The sequence below is a fragment of the Raphanus sativus genome, chromosome 6 (assembly GCF_000801105.2).
Source record: "Raphanus sativus cultivar WK10039 chromosome 6, ASM80110v3, whole genome shotgun sequence".
NCBI lineage: Eukaryota > Viridiplantae > Streptophyta > Magnoliopsida > Brassicales > Brassicaceae > Raphanus > Raphanus sativus.
This window is the reverse complement of record NC_079516.1, coordinates 49461998-49482002: the sequence shown is the minus strand read 5'-3', so window position 1 is coordinate 49482002 and position 20005 is coordinate 49461998. Positions and strand designations below refer to the sequence as shown.

The 20005-nt window shown below is 30.2% G+C and overlaps 1 protein-coding gene and 2 long non-coding RNA genes across 5 annotated transcripts; 2 read left to right on the top strand and 1 right to left on the bottom strand.

The window, feature by feature from the left end:
- The first annotated feature begins 5672 nt into the window (after positions 1-5672).
- LOC130496606 (uncharacterized) lies at positions 5673-6891 on the top strand. The gene is made up of 3 exons (XR_008935763.1): positions 5673-5891; positions 6096-6161; positions 6286-6891. It is a non-coding gene; the product is annotated as an uncharacterized LOC130496606 (long non-coding RNA).
- Positions 6892-8945: 2054 nt separating this feature from the next.
- Positions 8946-11162, bottom strand: LOC108810015 (uncharacterized). Of its 3 annotated transcripts, none has more exons than XR_008935412.1 (5): positions 10796-11161; positions 10281-10614; positions 9681-10184; positions 9260-9488; positions 8946-9145 (listed from the first exon to the last, which is right to left on the bottom strand). It is a non-coding gene; the product is annotated as an uncharacterized LOC108810015 (long non-coding RNA). The 3 variants fall into 3 exon arrangements; XR_008935413.1 differs by lacking the exon at positions 8946-9145 and having other exon boundaries at positions 9231-9488; positions 10281-10330; positions 10432-10614; positions 10796-11162; XR_008935411.1 differs by lacking the exon at positions 8946-9145 and having other exon boundaries at positions 9231-9488; positions 10796-11162.
- A 5666-nt stretch (positions 11163-16828) lies between these two features.
- LOC108812387 (phenylalanine ammonia-lyase 1) lies at positions 16829-19833 on the top strand. The gene is made up of 2 exons (XM_018584638.2): positions 16829-17357; positions 17948-19833. The coding sequence occupies exons 1-2, from the start codon at positions 16948-16950 to the stop codon at positions 19695-19697; spliced, it is 2160 nt and encodes a 719-aa protein (XP_018440140.1). The 5' UTR covers positions 16829-16947; the 3' UTR covers positions 19698-19833.
- Positions 19834-20005: the final 172 nt, after the last annotated feature.

Genomic DNA, 20005 nt, shown 5'->3' with positions numbered 1-20005 from the left:
AGTCACATCTAACGGTTCATTATGGTTTTTAGTTTAATCTAATGGTCCAGATCCTTGCGCAAATTATGTGTGGTCAACTTTCCAAGTTGTAGAGGATCCTTAATCATACCGAAACGGTGTCGTTTTTTTGTGTTTCCGGATTTTAATAAACGACATTCTCTCCGGTTGAGATCCAGAATCTTTTATAGTTTTTATTTACCAGGGAAAAAATAATACTACTCTAAAACTACGTGATTCTGGTGTATCATAAGCTAAAAATGAATGTGATCGATATCTTGATTTATCTCGAAATTCAGTTTTTATTCAGGTATACTTGACTTTATTCTTTATTTGATTTTGGCCAAGATACTTGACTAAATTTGTCAACAGATAGATAGAAATGTAAGATTTTGTTTGGAGAAAAATTTTCAAAATAATATTCGCTGTTATCTATATGATATTTCAATTCATTTTCTTTATATTTTGAGAAATGGTTGTGGAGTGTCGACACAATAGTTATTTCCCTTAAATTACAGATAATTTTTAAATGATTGTTTCAATTTTCTAGAAAAAAATAAGTAAGCTTTTGTCTATTCCTAAAAATATTTAAATTAAATTTTAAAGTTCTTAATGATAAAATTTCAAATAACTATGTTAACTGTTAATTTTTATATTTTAATTTTGGTTTATAATTTTATATTTTATAAATATTCTACATATATTTTTATGTCAGATTCAGTAAATTTAAATTTATAATTTATAATTTACATATAATTGAATTAATAGAAACTACATCTCCTATACATATATAATTGCTATATTTGCATACATTAAAACATTATCCTGAGTAATTTAATATCTGACTTATGATTTACATGTTTTATAATTTTATTGATTATAATATAATGTTAATAATTTATAATAACTTTTAATATATGTTTTTAAAAAATATTTCTATTTTTGTTTTGAACAATTTTTAAAAATTTTAAATTTATATTTGAAATAACTCACAAAACACTAAACTTGTGTAGTCACGTGGATATAAAGTTATGTTTTAGACTATATTTGAATATCTATAGAACAAAAAAAATATTTAAATATAATTTATAATTTTACCATTGAAAAGAAATACCGTTAAATTTTAAATTTAAAACTAAACAAATTTTAAAAATAATTTTTTTTTTGAAAAATGTATAAAATATTAGTTATATCTTTTGTGATCGGCATTAAATAGCTTCTAAGAAAAAAATGACTGTTAATGCATCTTTAATGTAATTTTCTTTTAGATAGAGTAATTTTATAGTGTAATTAATTTTTTTCTAATCCTAGTTTATTTGGAAAGAAAAATAGAATGATAAAAAAATCGTTATTTTATGAGGAAATTTTAATTATACCATAAAATCTTTTTTAAATTTATCATTAATGAATGACTATTTTCACAAATATACTAGATTTATGATAAAATAACACTAAAATTTTAAAATATTTATAAAACATTTATAAACCCAACCCTAATCCCCTCATACGAAACCCTAAATAATAATCATTAAAGCGTAAACTCAAATGTTACTAGTATATTTCAATTGGTGTATTTTTGAAAAGTGGTATTTAACTTGTAGTATTTCTAAAAAATTCTCTTATTCTGTTCATAGAGTATTTTACTCTATTTGTGAAATTAATCCATTTTTATTCCACTATATAATAAAAATGGAAAAGAGTTAGAATATTTCTCATTTCAAATTCCATTTTGAAATGAATTATTTAGCGGGGCTGAAAATGCTATCAATCGGCACACTTGTAGTGACTCAACTGAATGGGACAGAGGTGTTGGTATTCCCAAAATAAGCATGTACTACAATGTTTTTGCTTTTTTGGTGTGCAATAATTAATGTTATCGTCGTAATAACATGTAGAATATAATATAAACCGGATCCTGGAAAAATTAGACAAACTTGAGATCTGAGTGTTTAACTGTTTTATCGTCTTCCTAAAACATTGTCGCATCGGCTAATGAGCTAACGCAGTTTATTTTGCCTTTCCAAAATGCAATAGAATCTTCTCGTCATTTTCTTTTAGTAGGTTTCACACCTAACTGTATTCAATTTATTATCGTTTTAACCATTTTTAAATATGTATATACTTTTTGGAACAAAGAGAAAGATATATTCTATTGTTTTTTTTTTTGCTAAATGTATTCTATTGTTATTGTTATATTTTATTTTTCCTAAGTAAAACTGTGTCCTCTTTTTAACGGTAACTAGATTTTAACCCGCACGTTCGTGCGGATATATTTATATTTTTTAAATATATTTTATATTATTAAAAATGTTTTAAATATATAATTTCTATTTTAGTGTTATATATTATATTATTATATCATATTATTGTTTATATTTCTTATTCAGTATTATTAATATATAATGGTTTTTAAAAAAATTTACTTTGTTATTGATTTTTATTACTTACTAATATATTTTCGAGTTAGGTAAAATAAAATAAAAATATGAAATACTCAAATATAGAACCCCATTCAAATTATGTTGTTTTCTTTAATTTAAACATTTTGCATATAATACATTTTTAAATTTTATTTATTTATATTATAGAAAATAAATATGACTAAAATAATTATATTTACATGTTGTGTTTAAGAAAATATACTTTAACATATCTCATTTTAGTATTTTACGGGATTTATTTATTTTAAATAATATAATCCTATTGTTTTAGTAAACTTTATACATAGTAGTATCTATCATACTATTTTATTAAATTTATTATATAGGATATTTGTTTTGGATGTTATGATATTAAATTCTGTTTTTTTTTAAATTAAGACGTCAAAACATTAGGTTACTTTAAATTTTTACTAACATATATAGTTAGTTTTTTCAGGTACATTTCAAAAAGTTAATCTTTATTATCCATGATTTTGTCTTTTGTAAAATTTGAAATATTATCATTTTGAGTTTGAATATTTATTTTCAAAATAATATATTTTTTCGAGACAACTTTGGAAAATTACACAACTATTTGAGTTTGGAATAATACATGAATTTTGAATTTGTTTTGGTACTACATTACTGTATTATTTTATAAAATATTTGAATTTTTGGTGATATTTTTAATTCTTTTATCAACAAATTTTGTTACAATTAAAATAAAATAAAATTTATAATTAAAATTTGATTTTTGTCACTAATATTTTAAATGAATTACTGAAATTTCATATTTTACTAATAACATATTTTTAAATAGTATATGAACTAAAGGTTATTATATACTATTATATTTTTGTATATAAACATTTTTAAGCAATATATTGCTAATAGTTTCAAAATAAATAAAAAGATAATATATGGCTGTAAATATAAAATTTTAACTTATGTTAATACATTTATTTTAATATAAAAGTATTATATAGTTTTCGAAGTTTAATCCATTATAATGATGATCAATAATTTATTTAAGTTAAAAATAAAATAATTTTTTTTGTTAATTTACCTATTTAATATATTTTTAATATTTAATTCATATAGCACTTCTATTTTTATATAATACGGAATATATCATAGAATCTATAAAAAAAATAGTATAAAGAGTTTTTTATTTTCTTTTTTATAATAAGTTTTAGTTAAATTTACTTATAATAATATTATATTACTAATTTCGAAATATATTAATGTGTTATTTATAAAAAAAAATATTTAAATTTTAAACTAAGATTTTGTTAGATTCTTTCTCAACAGATTTTATTATAATTAAAAAAATCAAATTTATAGTTGGTTTATTGTTAATATATTTATAGTTGGTTTATTGTTAATAATCAAATATGTCATATTGACTAATTCTTTAAGTGGTCTACTGGAATACTATTACAGTTTATTGTATTCCAGTGGTGATGTAGTGATCCCTCCCTAGCCATTTCCAGCTCGTTCGTTATATTGTTTATTTATATGATTATGAACTTTAACTGGCAGCAACTTTATCTTCTGCAATTATATAAAGTAATGAAGTGAAATGCACTGACAACAATGAACGTGAAATCAATAACATTGATATGATTAAATTTAATCGAAGCATTCGTTGAAGCTTTACGTGATTTTTGTTTTACGAAAATTTCAGTGTCCTTGGGCTTTCTTATTATCATGTTATTGAAGTCTTCTACTTTCCTGTCTTCTATTGGACCTCGTGGGCTAATAATGCGGCTGGCTTGAGATGGGGGTGCTACAGAATCCATTTTCTTTCTAAACTTCCTTAACGAGCAAAACATATATATAAAATATAATAATCTAATCCGATGACGCGCATTGATTAGGTTCGTATGTTTGAAGTTGCGTCTGATTTGGACAGCAAGAGAAAGGGGTTTGGTGAAAATGTAAAGTGGGACCTTAAATGAGCTCTCAAGAAAGAAAAGAGGGTTAGGTGAGACGAGTGGTGCGCGATGGATCCTTGCTACTGTGGTTGTTTGGTGGCCTAATTTTAAGTCATTCCATTTTCATAATTTCTTAAGTAAAAGGGTGACACATCCGTTACATCTAAAAATCAGTAAAATAACAATATAGTTCACCAAATAATTCGCTTAACAACTTTAATTATATACTAGATTTTGACCCGCCCTTTGATAGGGCGGGTATGTTTTCTTTTTGAGAATTTATTTTATATCTGTGTTTTATCATATTTGTATTTACTATTGATTTAATTTAATATAAATTTTGGTAATTATATTAAATTTGTTAACTTGCATAACTATACATTTCTGTCATATGTATTTCAGCAATTATTTTTGAACTTTATTCATAAATTATACATACCATTATTATTAGGTTTTTGTAAAACCTATCAAAAAGCAAAAAATAGTTTTAATATAATTAATGTTGACTTTAGAAGTAATTGTGGTTATTAAATTGTGGCAAAACAATAGGAAGTTACGTCTTTTTTAAAACAATTATTTGAAGTTATTTTTTTAACTTTTAAATCAGAATATTATATGCAGTTACATAAAATTAGGGTTGGGCAAAAAAATCGAACCCGAAGAACCGAACCAAATCTAATCTGAAAAAGTAGTACCAAATCCGAACCGCAATTAAAAAAACAAAACATGAAAATAATTAGTTGGACACAATAATTATCAATTGGTCATGATCCTCGTTTAATAGTATTGATCATCAATAGTTTTATATTTTGTAGGATATTTAAATTTCAATGTTTGACCTACATAATTGAGAAAGTTATTCATGATTTTGATGTGATGATAAGATATCACTGTAGTTTTTTGTAATGTGAAAATTTTAAATGATAGATGACTCCTAAAATTCAATTACTGTATGAATTTTTATCTTATTAAATTAATGGTAATTACTATGACAAAGTAATAATAAATATAAAATAGGCTAAGACATTGTTTTAATATGATATAAGTGAACATAGAGCGAGCCATGTTTTTATTAATTGCATAAATACAGCTTTTTTTTTCAATACAGCTTAACAAACATCTATACTATTGGACCAGAGTAACTATTGATTTGCATGATGACTAAACATATAAAATGGGCTGTAGTTTTAATCAAAAATTATTATGCAAAGCCCGTAAAAAACTTTAAGCATAATCTAGCCCAAACCCAAATGTTAGAAACAACTCCTGGTAAATCTTTGGATCTTCTACTTGCCGTTCATCATAGTTGAAGGTACATGGTATTTATCAAACAATTTTTTTGGGTTTTTGATTTGTTTTGCATGTAAAATCAGATGCTTTTACGTTATCGATCCGACGAAATCAAAGCCGAAAGATTGATCCTGGTGGAAATCTTATGTTCTTATTGCGACGATATGGAAACGTGTTGGGATGACTCCAAGTGAATTACTATTTTTTTTGAAAGTTTTGGAGTTCAATGGACTACATTACTTCAAAGGTATAAATTTGTAAATATTCACACGATGTTTAGCAATTGTAGATAAATTGATAATACAATGATTTGTTTTTATTTATTAAAAATAAATCAAATTTTAGTATAAAGAAAATTCTTATATTTTTCACAAAGTCAATATTTATTATTTTAATTATCTATTCTTTTTTTTAAATCAACTTATTACTACCTGTTTTTTCTTTATTTAAGGTTTTCTCAAGTGGACACATACATCCATACAAATGAAAGAAAAAAAATCATTAAACATTGATTAAGGTATAAACTATCACGGTAATTTAGTTTCTATTATATAATGTTTGTAATGTAAAGTTTCTTTTTAGTATATATTGTTTTCTACAAAACAAAATTCCTAACTTGTTTTTGCTATTGTAAACATCAGGAACTACCAAGTTTCGCGATCCAAAGAGTGAAAAAGTCCAAACAGAATGAAGATACGTGTTTTATATCAACGTAAAGCTTGACATGTTGTATATTGTTGTGACACTTATAAAATTATATAAACATAAAGTTTAATATGTTTTATATTCTTCAGGAATTGCCAAGTAATAGGATTCAAGCTGTTACATGCATCAATAGACTTAGGAGATAAGTGTTTTACTCAATAAAATTTACAATTTAAATATCTGTTTATTGTTATTCCTTGAAAACAAATATAATGAATCTAATGTACGTGCAACAAATGGATTCTAACTTTTTTTTTTTTGCAGTTACGATACATACTGGAAAAAAAATAATAGAGATGAGGAGATATAGAGATGCATGAGACATGATCCAAAAGAAATCATGGTAATGTATTACTACTCAATTCTAATTACTGTAGTACTGTATTTGGAGGGAACTGATTTTTGGATTGCTATTTATCACAATACATGTTATTTAGGTATTATATAGTAGAATGCAAACCTCTGTGGAACTCAAAAGCTCAGAAATTGATTTTTTTTCTTCATATTCTTTCCAATTGTCCAGTTTGTTTTGAGCATCATTGTGTTCGCTGGAGTCACTTTTTCACAGAAGGACGATAGATTTTTCTTGGAAAACGTTTTATGAGAATCTCTTAGAGTAAAAGTGATTTCTTTGTGGTTTTGATTTGAGGTTTAGAATGCGGTATATATAAGAAAAGGGGAAAGCGGATACTTTAGCATATTCCATTGAATACAGTTAGAATATTTGGCCATAATCACATATCTTAACCATAAAATTTACTCACTTTATGGAGAAACTAATTTTGGGAGTTATTATAATCAATATTTAAGTTACCGAATTTTTCGTTATTGATATTTATAGGATATGCAACTATAACGAAAATGATATGTTTGTTTCTATTTTTTGGTTATTGATTTGAATAATATTTGCAACTACAATGATTCAAGATATGGAAAAAAATAAATTTTGAATTTATTATAATCGATATTTAAGTTACCAAAATTTCCGCTTTCTTATGTTGTTATTGATATGTAGAAGATATGTAACTATAAAAAAAGATTTCTTTGTTTCTATCTTTTTTGGTTATTGACTTGAAAAAAATATTTGCGACTACAATGATTGGTTGATTATATTGCACAACTGTTAGTTTCATTATATTTCAAATTTTTGAATTTAGCTGCTGATATTTTTCTCTATAGTGATTATCCATATAATTAGGTTGATTGGTTAATTTTAATAAATTAATGAATAAATTCTCCAAAATTGATTTATATAAAAACAATTCTTTTTTTCATGTTTGATATTCAAAATTTTGAATAGAGCAGCATGTGTGGTGATGAGCTTGTAAGCGATAGCAACTAAATCATAATTTTGTGTAATGAAAGGTTGAAACAATGATATTGAAGAATGTATATAGTTCAAGTGTTGAAGAACAAATCGATTGTACCAAAAAAATCAAAACTTGAAAGATGAGGGTTGACGAAACATGATGATACTTATAAAATAATTTGGTTCATTTACTTTTAAGCAATGAAAATCAGTATATTCAAGTAATTGTTGATGGTTTGAAACGAAAGTGGAACTTTGATATGTATACGTACAGTTTCGATAACAAACATAACGTGTTCCGTTAAAATTATTTAAGTTACAGTAAAGGGAAAAAGAAATTTAAAAATAATTAGGTGTGGTATTAAAAGGAAAATCAAAAATACAAATTAAATAGAAATCATAGTTTTAAAATAATGCAGTGGCATATGGATGTAAATAATGTTGAAACAGAAGGGCACCTAAAAAAAGGGCCTTCTGTTTTAATAGTATTGATATGTTTCTCTAGAGATTGTCTTTTTTTCCTTGATGATAATCTATCACAATTTTTTTTTCCATAGTTCCATCCTTAGATATCAATCAAAGTTTCATTCGTGTTATTTTATTGGAATCTTCTAAAGAACAATAACCGATTTACATATGACAAAAACAAAAGAAAAATCATTAAGTTTACATGAAGGACGATGAATATAGGTCAAGAAATCATTCATATAATACATTATTACGAACGTGGTTGGTATGATATGGTATATCGAAGAAATTCATTCTGATTTGAGTTTGTTTATAAATGACAAGTATTTAATTATAGAGACCAGTCATGTTCTATATAATAAATGTTTTTGTTGTACAATTACCACATTCTTAAATATTTAAACGTTAAACCTACTAGATTCAATGTCCGCGCTACGCGCGGAAAACGGTTGATGTTCAATATGTACCATGTCGTCCACAAATCTTCAAAATGTGACACAAAATGTGACATTGCTCTGGTGGTAAAATAATCGCCATATACACACCGAAACCAGGGTTCAAATCCCCCCCAGAAACTTTTTTTTTGTTTTCGGCTATCAACACCACAGAGGAGTGGACTATCTTCACTTCCATTTTTTGTTGTTTAGCCTAATTTAACTACTCCAATTGTTTCTATATTAGCTAATAAAAACACCGGATTTTTTTGTCCTACGGGGGCGGGAGGATATATATTAAAACTATTTTATACTAAAATATTATTTTAACTTCATAAAAAATTGAAAATTTACTGGAAACTGTTTTTATTCTAGGATCATACTGTAAATTTTATTAAACTTTGTTGGTGTGAATTGAAAACACCACTCGTATTTTTTTATTAGATACAAAATTATTAAATAACAATATAAGGAAAATGTAATAATTAATATTTTTTCTCTTCAAAGACTAAGTAACGATGTTGATCTTTGTTTGGACCACACCCACTCTGATCCCTTTGCCAGTTTTGATACGTGTGTATGGATCTATACACATAAAATATTTTTTTTACAATATGGTTTTATGCATGCACCAATTTTGTGGAAAACTCAACAAAATAGAATTTTGATCAAGAAGCTACCAGAGTAAGCAAGTCTTACCAAACTTATATGCTGTGGGGTACATGGAACGCTCAGAAATGGAAAGATGGCTCCTGTGTTGGACTATTTCATCATTGATACACTCCCAATCCGCTATGCCTATCTTTCTCACTTACTGGCTTCAAACTAACAGAAACAATAATCTTCTCTTCTCTCCCACTCAATCCTTGCATCTGATCCTCTCATGTAGCCATCTTCATCGCTCACCTCCCGCCCCTCATCTGAGTATCTGACCCAAAAACCAAGACAGAAAAACAACAATGTCATAAATACAGAGAGAGGGGGAGAGAAGGAAATTAAAAATTATGAGACAGTTCAATCTTTGTATATCACACAACTCCAGTCAAACACTATTAGCATAATTAGTTCATTTTACGATCAAATATTCATGAAGTGTTCATCTAATCGCAAGAAAACATACTTCTGGTGACCGTAGGCTTCACGGCGCGAAGGATTAAACTTCCTCGAGAAAATCAGTCAGTGGAGGAGGCGGATTAAGATCCATCTCTAATGGAATCATCTGGTAGTAGCAATGCTGTAGAATTTTGTGTCTCTTTGATTCTCTGAGAATCTCCTGAAACTGGTGAAGTACCAATGTCCCAGAATGATCCTTGTTTAGAATCCAAGAACTGAGATGCATCCACAAGGCTCTTGCAGTTCTCTACCTTGTCGCTGTCCTTCTGAGTCTGAGCTATCAACCGCTTTATCAACTCACTGAACTTCTCTTTTGAGTCATCATCTACTGAGTCAGCATCGCTCTGATGATCATCTGGTTTCTTGTCTGCATGGTCATTAACATCCTCACTGTTGGTTTTGCTGCATGTTCTGCTTCTCTTCTTCTCCTTTGTCTTTCAGTATCACATTTTTGCTCAGTCTCCTCCTATTCAGTGAGGTTATTGACACACTGCATTTCAGCTTCACTCTCCTGAGACAACAAAACACAAACAATCTAAATCAGTTACTTAACTCCTCACAGCAATTTTACACAATAAAAAACAAATTTGATTCTCAAATCCAGTACCTCAAAGTAGCAGTCACAGGTAAGCTGCTTCTCCACCTTAGTCTTAACACCTGCATTGTTACATTAACCAACAAAATGAGAATCCATTTTTTTCTGTTTCAGACACATTTTCCTAATGATGTCCCAAAAGAAAAAAAAAGGAAACTGAAACCTATTATTTTTTTGCTTCCACGTTTCTTATCCATCAAAAGCTTATGGATAGATCCACCATGTCTGAAATCAAACATGATGTTCATAAACATCCAAACACATCATATCTCTTCTCTTGAAAGATGTCTTCTGTAAATCTCTTTCTCCATTGATAATACTTCACAGTGTTCTTCTTCTCTGTTTTCTACAGAACAGTAATTATTATCATTATTATTCTGTCATAACATCTGTATATGACAGAACCATAGCTCATAGTGTATATAGTCAGTACAAACCCCACTGATAATCAAAAGAAATAGAGTACCCAATTGCGAATCCATAGATTTTAAGCTCATATGTAATCGATTCTGAAGGGATTTATGTACCTTGGCGAGATTGTCGTAGAAGAATGAAGGTTTCTTAGTGTTGGAAACCTGAATCCGATTCTTCCTTCCTTTGTGAATCAACGCACAAGCTTCTGTTGTTAACTCCTTTTTTTATCCCTTCCAATCCCAAAATAGATTTTTGTAAAGAAAGACACAAAGAGGAAGATGAAAAGAAGCCATTGAATGGGATTAACCACAACTAAGATTGTAGCAGGAAGTGGAGAAGTGGGTTGAAAGATAAAAAAAACGTTAGGGAGAGAAGAAGAATCGAAGAGAAGGAAGACCAAAGGAAAATTAGGGTTCGTTCATGAATTAGGCATTTTGTTAGACTTAAGGATCTAATTACATTGGGGTGCGAAACTGAATGACAATATCAGAATGGTTAAAAGATAATTAAAGCCCAAAAACGAATTTCGATTAAAAACAGGCACAAATGACGTGACAGAATACTGCTATATGAGTGGTTGATTTAAAAATCTGACGTGGACACTCTATCTATGGCTTATATTTGCCTTTTAGTATTGTATTGATATAGCAAGCAATCTATTCATTCAAAGACTTCGATTTATTCAGACTTAGTATAAGAAGAAAAACATTGCTGTGAAAAGCCTTTCATAAAACTAACATTTGGACCTATATTGTATAGCTTAGATGGACATTTCAGAATTAGGGTTAATTTAATTAGGAACATTTTGTTCTAATCTAATTCTACAGAGTATTAAAATATTAACCGAAATTTGTGGGAATTGTGAGCTAATGATTGAAGTTTGGGAATCAAAATTGACTTAAAAAATCAAAATATGGTTTTAGACTTCAAATTAATCGGATGATCTGGGTAAAATCTCAACAGTTCAAAAACTCAATCATGAAAAGGTAGATAATCATAATTTTTCCCAAACTTTCTTTTCTCTAACATTTCAAATACTAAATATATATAAGAAATTACTGTTGTCTGAAAATTTATGATAAATATCTTAGAACATTAGTTGAGCCGTGATGCGAACAACTCTCATCAAGTGCGCCCACAATTCTTCCTTTTCTTCTCCCACCCAACACTTTCGTTTTTACGCTGAAAGGACAAGATAACAAATCAACACGACTTTCATGCACCGAATTCCAAAGCGAACATTAGTACTACTCCACCTTCTAATTTAGCTATATTGTGTTGGAATTTCCATTTTTAGCTAAGAAATGAAAAATCTTGGTTTAGAAAGTGATATTGGAACAATATATGCTGGATTTCTCCAATCAAAATTGGAGATATACGAGGAAAAATTAGATACTGCTGGGAGTGGTAAAGCAAGTACTATCAGAAGAAGTGTTCATTCCCCTTGTAGGAGAACGAGTAATAGATATGATGGTCTACTTAATGAGATCCAAGGAGGAGAACTGAACGAGTAATTGTCTTCAAGATCTGAACAATACCGACCAGGCGGCCAAATGAAAAACTTCTAAACCTATCGGCCAAATTAAGATGCGATGCTCTTAAATCTCTGAAACGATATTTGTTTATATATTTAAAAACAAAATAAAAGTGTAATATTAAAAATAAAAAGTGTAATGTTTACAAAGAGTTGGAGATAACTAAATTATATGATTAGAAAAGGAGTAAGAAAGATAAAAAGACAGAAAGAGTAAGCCGATCGATCGACTAAACGAAAATCGGATATTTGCATAAGTTTCCTTTCACATTGGCCGACATCCACCTGCATCGTTTGGACCTTATCCCAGATAGTCAGAATAGCTGAAAAGGAGATATATCTCTAACCTGACAGAATATTTTTGAGTGTCCAATAAACATTTATTTCAAACAGATTAAATTTCGAACGAATTCCCAAGTTACTGCTAATTTGCTAGACTGCCCATGGTTAAATTAACAAAATATAAAAAAACATCTAAACGAAATTAACTGAAAAGTAAAGATAATTGTGTATTAATTAAATGGAGACTTTCGGATGCTACGAATGGAAGTAAAAAGCGCATGCACATGCAGGTGTTTTGGCGAAGGCACCTTGCCATACCAACTAGGGTGGACATTTTATTTGTTAATTTTAATTCGAGTTTCGTTTCGAACTAAAAATTTTGAATATTTATCAGTCATCGAAGCAAAGCAAATATTAAAACTCAATATCCGTTAAAAATAAATGAAGTCACAGATATTAAAAAATTAAAAGTCGGATACCCGATCCACTCCGACTTTTATACAAATATATGTATATTAACAATTAAATATATAAGTTTAAATTTATAATTTTATATAACTATTATTTTAACATATTAGTTTTGTTTATATAATTACTTATAGAAGCATTAAACTAAAAAATAATATATATACTCTTTATAAAATTACAATTCTTCTAAAATTTTATGTTTTATAAGAACACTTAATTAATTTTAAAAATTTATGACACATATATTTTCACTAACCTTTATTTTATATTTTATATTATGTTAAATATATTTTTTGAAGACAAAATTGTATGTATTTTACTAATTCTATTTGTTCTGAACAAAGTAAATAAGATATTTGTAAATATCTATAAATATTCGCAAATATCTATACATTTTTTGGATATTCGGTTTTTCGAATATCCATATTTTTTGAACTAAAGAAAATTAAAATTTTTATATTTATAAAATACGAAACATATCACAAATACTGAAAAATACGATAGCATTCGATCCACGCCAGCCCTAAATACCAACCCACCAATTCTTCCACCCACCATTTATTTGTTTTATTCTTTCTATTTGTCTGTCCATTACTATTTAATTTTAGCTTTCGATGAGTCATAGTTCATAAAATAAACCAAATAAAGAGATTGATAATGAATTTATATATTAGAAAATAAATGGCTATATCTATTATCTTCTATCATACCCCCTGAAAATATTCAAGACAATCCTATCTACGGGTATTATTAATCTAATCTATTAATTTAGGGATTATCTACTATTTGAAGTTCTCATTTAAATTTTGGACTCTTTCATAATTGTTGCTAGAATATATGATGTCTCATATACAATGCAACCTACCAACTTAAATTAAACCAAATCTTAACCAACATAGATTAGTTAAACCTAACCAGTAACACTTTTATAATATTTTTGGTTAATCTCTTAATATAATTAGATCTAGGACTGGGCGTTCGGGTACCCATTCGGGTTTCGGTTCAGTCTATTCGGGTTTCGGGTTTTCGGGGTCAAAAATTTCAGTCCCATTCGGATATTTTTAAATTTCGGTTCGGGTTCGGTTCGGATTTTTACGGGTTCGGTTCGGGTTCGGATAACCCATTTAAAATGTTTTTAAATTTTCAAAATTTATTATATACTTTAAATTTTCAAAATCTATAAGAAAGATAATATATTACATATAAATTTTCATAACATATATGCCAAAATACCTTCATTTAACACATAAATTAGTTTTCTTTGAATATTTGGATAAAGAATCAATAGATATTTAACTATTTTGGTGTTTTCAGTATATTTTAGCTATTTTAAACATTTACTTTTGACTATTTGCATATATTTTCCGAGTATTTTGGAAAATTAAAAGGTATCTTATATATTTTTAATATACATTATATATAAAAATAAGGTATATATATTCAAGTATATAAATTTATTTCGGATACATTCGGGTACCCAAAATATTTCGGTTCGGATCGGGTTCGGTTTCGGTTCTTTAAATACCGAAATTTTGAATTCGTTCGGATATTTAATCAATTTTGGTTCGGGTTCGGTGCTACTTTTTTGGATCGGGTTCGGTTCGGTTTTTCGGATTCGGATTTTTTGCCCAGCCCTAATTAGATCATATAAAACTGAATCACTCTTAAATCAACGAGTTCTATATCATTCCAGACATAAGAGAAAAAATATCCGACTCATTTACAACGTAAGCATACAAAGACCGTGTATGCTTATGCTCATTGATCTTCCAAAAACCAAATAATTGTGGCATAGACCAACATAGGTTCATGTTCGTATCACTAACTTTACTTCCATATATTTACTCTTCACCTACATCATATCACAACATACACAGTTATACAAGAACATGATTTTTTTTTGTTCAAACAACCAAATAATGGTGGCATATGGTCAGTAGATTTTTTAAATATGTTTTTATATATTACATTTTACGAGACTATGTGTAAACGTTTTTTTTTTGAAAAAATGCATAACTATGTGTATAAGTTAAAAGGTAAAAGGTGTGACAAGGCAAATTATTATACTAAAAATAAAAGAAGATTAAATACAAACTAATAACAAGTACAACACAAATTATAACACTATTAAATTTTATATATATTTAATAAAATATTATATATATGTCTAATATGTATATATATATAAATGTTACACAAAATATATATAATATTATATATACATATTATATATACCATATATTATTAATTGAAATTTGACAAATCAATTTCCGCCCTTTAGGGCGGGTCCTAATCTAGTTTACATTAAAATTAGGATTTTGCACGACATTAAAATCCCATTTAATCATGTGTATTCATGCTTGGTTTGACAAGGATATGTCTATAAACAAAAAAAAAATCATGACCATTAGAAAAACTCTCGTGATGATGATAGCACAAAATTTAAACTTTCTAAGCAATTTGATAGCGGCAATTACAAAGAAATTCATTATAATATTCGTGTTGATATATTTTAACTAAACATTATAATATTCTTGTTGATATATTTTAATTACACTTGAAATCAGGGTAACAAACGAAATATCAAATCAGTTCAAAAAAAAAAAAAAAAACAAACGAAATATAATGGATGATGTATTTACACAGAGCAATTGCTTTTGTCATGCAAACGGCGTGTTGCGTCACTCGGCTCCTGTTGGAAATCTTCCACGTAAGAATTATTTCATACACAAATTTTATATACCCAACCCAAAATTAATGAAACATGTAAATTTGTGTTTAAAATTATTTATGATTATAATGTGTCAAATTGAAATGTTCAAAGTATTTTTTCCCCAGCTTTTTTACCTAATGATTGGTCTGTATATGCATTTAAACAAGGGACAGACACTTTAAGTTTTATTTGTCTCGTTGGATTTTGAATGTAAGTGCATACGAACTGTCACTCAAAACAAACGAAACTAATAAGTTGAAAAATCGCATTACACATTTTGGTGATCCGTTAGTTGAAACAAAATAGAAAATACACATGTTTATAAAAATAAGTAAAAGAAAAGAATACAAAGACACAACAGGATAATTGAAATGAAAACAAAATCAAAAAAATATCTTATGAAACTGAAATAATATCCAAAATGACAATATAAAATAGAACAGAGATGAAAGAGTGTTATGGTGGGGACGTTAATCGAGTCAATTACGTTCATACATTACACACCTACTACCACCACAATGAAACGCTTTACTCCAAAAAAATACACTCTTTAAACCCAAGAAAAAAAAATCTCACAGTCTCACCAACCACGGAATGCAACTATCGTCAGCCACCAGACACGACCACTTTTACCACCGCGATATTGACGAGAACAAATAAAAATGACCACCGCGTTAAGAAAGAGTAATTTCAATAAACGATTTTTTTTTAGAATTGAAAAAAAAAATCAAATGAAATCCATGAGATGTTTAATTATGAGATACTCTTCTTCCATATGTCAATTTATAAGTATCTTAATTATTAACTAGTTCTAAGAAATAAAAACTTAATTACAATATCTAATAATATTAAGATATATAATAATATATTACTAGTAAGAAATTTATTTTATATTAATAGTGAGAAATTTATTTTTAATATCTCACCATAACAAATGCTCTAAACCAAATCCACAAATTTTAATTTCCACCACTAAAATCTCTCACACTCCATCTAACGGTCATAATTAATTCTCAACCAACTCCTTTCTCACTAATTTCCATTTTTGTTTCTATGTATAAAATGTTGTCACTACAGAAAAAAAATAAAATAAATTAGCTCTCCTTTGCTTACCTACCATGAAACATTACAACCTTATTTAAACCACCCTTCATTCATCTCTTTTCCCTCAGGACCAAACTCCTAAAACGAACAAACAAAATATTAAGACCTCTCTCACCTAAGAGATCCCTCCATAATCTCCTCCATTTTATTAACTCAATATTCAAATGGAGATTAACGGATCATCACACAACGTCGACGCTATGTTATGCGGCGGAGAGATCAAGAATGTCACGATGGCTGCGGCGGATCCTCTCAACTGGGGAGCTGCTGCGGAGCAAATGAAAGGGAGCCATTTGGATGAAGTGAAGAGAATGGTTATGGAGTTTAGGAAGCCTGTGGTGAATCTAGGAGGAGAGACTCTGACGATCGGACAAGTGGCAGCAATCTCCACCGTTGGAAATGGTGTGAAGGTGGAGTTGTCGGAGACGGCAAGAGCCGGTGTGAAGGCGAGCAGTGATTGGGTGATGGAGAGTATGGGAAAAGGCACGGATAGCTATGGTGTTACTACTGGTTTTGGTGCTACTTCTCATCGTAGAACCAAAAACGGTGTCGCACTTCAGAAGGAGCTTATAAGGTAATTAATTTTCTTTTTTACAGATTAGAAGGTAACTAATTGATTTTAACATATTTGCTTGTTTCTCTAATTAGAATGATATAAATTTAAAAGGGTTAGTATCTAAGGTAGATTCGTGGTGGTTAATAATTGGATGCGGTATAACATAGTTTCTTTATATATATATATATATATATATATATATATATATGTATATATAAAATTCTATAGAATTAATATTTTATACTCCAACTAACTGGATTTTAAAATATTATTTAGTAAGAATATATATGAATACTTAAATTAAATTAACATAAATTAACTTTAATAATTGTTTATGAAGAGAATTCTTTTACTTTAGTATATACTCCAATTAACTAGATTTTTAGAAATATTATTTAATAAGAATATATATACATATGTATAGTTAAATAAAATAACATAAAATTTGATAGTAATGGACTTTAAATTATCAAAATCACGGGAAACAACTTTTTAAGTCTCAAGATTATTCTTTTCGGATAACCATTATTATTTTTACTTGAACTTGATGAATTAAATCAGGTGACTTAACCCACACGCAACTCAACTTTTTTTTTGTTGGTTTGCAGATTCCTAAACGCCGGAATATTCGGCAGCACGAAAGAAACATGCCACACATTGCCACACACCGCCACAAGAGCCGCCATGCTCGTACGCATCAACACTCTCCTCCAAGGCTACTCCGGCATCCGTTTCGAGATCCTCGAGGCCATAACCAGTTTCCTCAACACCAACATCACTCCTTCCCTCCCTCTCCGCGGCACCATCACCGCCTCCGGAGACCTCGTCCCCCTCTCCTACATCGCCGGTCTCCTCACCGGCCGTCCCAACTCCAAAGCCACCGGCCCCGACGGCGAAGCCTTGAACGCGGAGGAAGCCTTCAAGAAGGCGGGAATCCCCTCCGGATTCTTTGACTTGCAGCCCAAGGAAGGTCTCGCCCTAGTCAACGGTACTGCCGTTGGCTCCGGCATGGCTTCGATGGTGCTCTTCGAGACCAACGTCCTCTCCGTCCTGGCCGAGGTTCTATCAGCTGTCTTCGCCGAGGTGATGAGCGGAAAACCAGAGTTCACCGACCATTTAACCCACAGGCTTAAGCATCACCCCGGCCAGATCGAAGCCGCGGCGATTATGGAGCACATCCTCGACGGGAGCTCGTACATGAAGCTAGCTCAGAAGCTACACGAGATGGATCCGTTACAGAAACCTAAACAGGACCGTTACGCGCTCCGCACGTCACCTCAGTGGCTAGGTCCTCAGATAGAAGTGATCCGTTACGCCACCAAGTCCATCGAGCGTGAGATCAACTCCGTCAACGACAACCCCTTGATCGACGTTTCGAGAAACAAGGCCATCCACGGAGGTAACTTCCAGGGGACACCGATAGGTGTCTCCATGGACAACACACGTCTCGCTATAGCATCGATAGGGAAGCTCATGTTCGCTCAGTTCTCTGAGCTCGTCAACGACTTCTACAACAACGGTCTTCCTTCTAACCTAACCGCTTCGAGGAACCCTAGTTTGGACTACGGTTTCAAAGGAGCGGAGATCGCTATGGCTTCCTACTGTTCAGAGCTTCAGTACTTGGCCAATCCAGTGACGAGCCATGTTCAGTCCGCGGAGCAACACAACCAAGACGTGAACTCTTTAGGACTAATCTCATCTCGCAAGACGGCAGAAGCTGTCGATATTCTCAAGCTCATGTCTACAACGTTCCTTGTCGGAATCTGCCAAGCTGTGGATCTAAGACACTTGGAGGAGAATCTAAAACAAACTGTGAAGAACACTGTCTCTCAAGTGGCCAAGAAAGTTCTAACGACTGGAGTCAACGGTGAGCTTCACCCGTCTCGCTTCTGCGAGAAAGATCTACTCAAAGTCGTGGACCGTGAGCAAGTCTTCACGTACGCGGACGATCCATGCAGCGCTACGTACCCGTTGATCCAGAAGCTAAGGCAAGTTATCGTTGACCATGCTTTGGTCAACGGCGAGAGTGAGAAGAACGTTATGACTTCGATCTTTCATAAGATTGGAGCTTTCGAGGAGGAGCTCAAGGTGGTGCTTCCTAATGAAGTGGAGGCAGCTTGGGTGGCTTACGAGAACGGGACATCTGCTATCCCGAACAGGATCAAGGAGTGTAGGTCGTATCCTTTGTATAGGTTCGTGAGGGAAGAGCTTGGAACAGAGCTTTTGACCGGAGAGAAAGTCACGTCGCCGGGAGAAGAGTTCGACAAGGTTTTCACGGCGATTTGTGAAGGGAAGATCATTGATCCGTTGATGGAGTGTCTCAATGAGTGGAACGGAGCTCCCATTCCAATATGCTAAGAGTAAAGGGTTCTCTGTTTTTTTTTCAACTACCAAAGTTCTTTTTCTTGTTTAAATGTCTGAATAATTTGTACTGAATGATACTCTGTGAAGTGGTTTTTATTTTTCTAATTTCAAATTTATGTTATTAAACTCATTGTAAGTTCTCAAGTGAACAGTTTTCTTGTTACAAAGTGTGGAATGTTACATCCTTTCGGTATAATGTAGGTCTCCATAAGGAGAAGGAGGACCATATAACATAGGTGGACAACTATTATAACAAAGGTACTAGAAAAATGGTTTTCAACTCTATCATAATCGACCATACT

Excerpts from the sequence above, each read along its gene's own strand:
- LOC108812387 (XM_018584638.2), top strand. The coding sequence starts at position 16,948 with ATGGAGATTAACGGATCATCACACAACGTCGACGCTATGTTATGCGGC. Across the intron at positions 17,358-17,947 it reads CTTCAGAAGGAGCTTATAAG|ATTCCTAAACGCCGGAATAT; the intron begins GTAATTAATTTT and ends GTTGGTTTGCAG.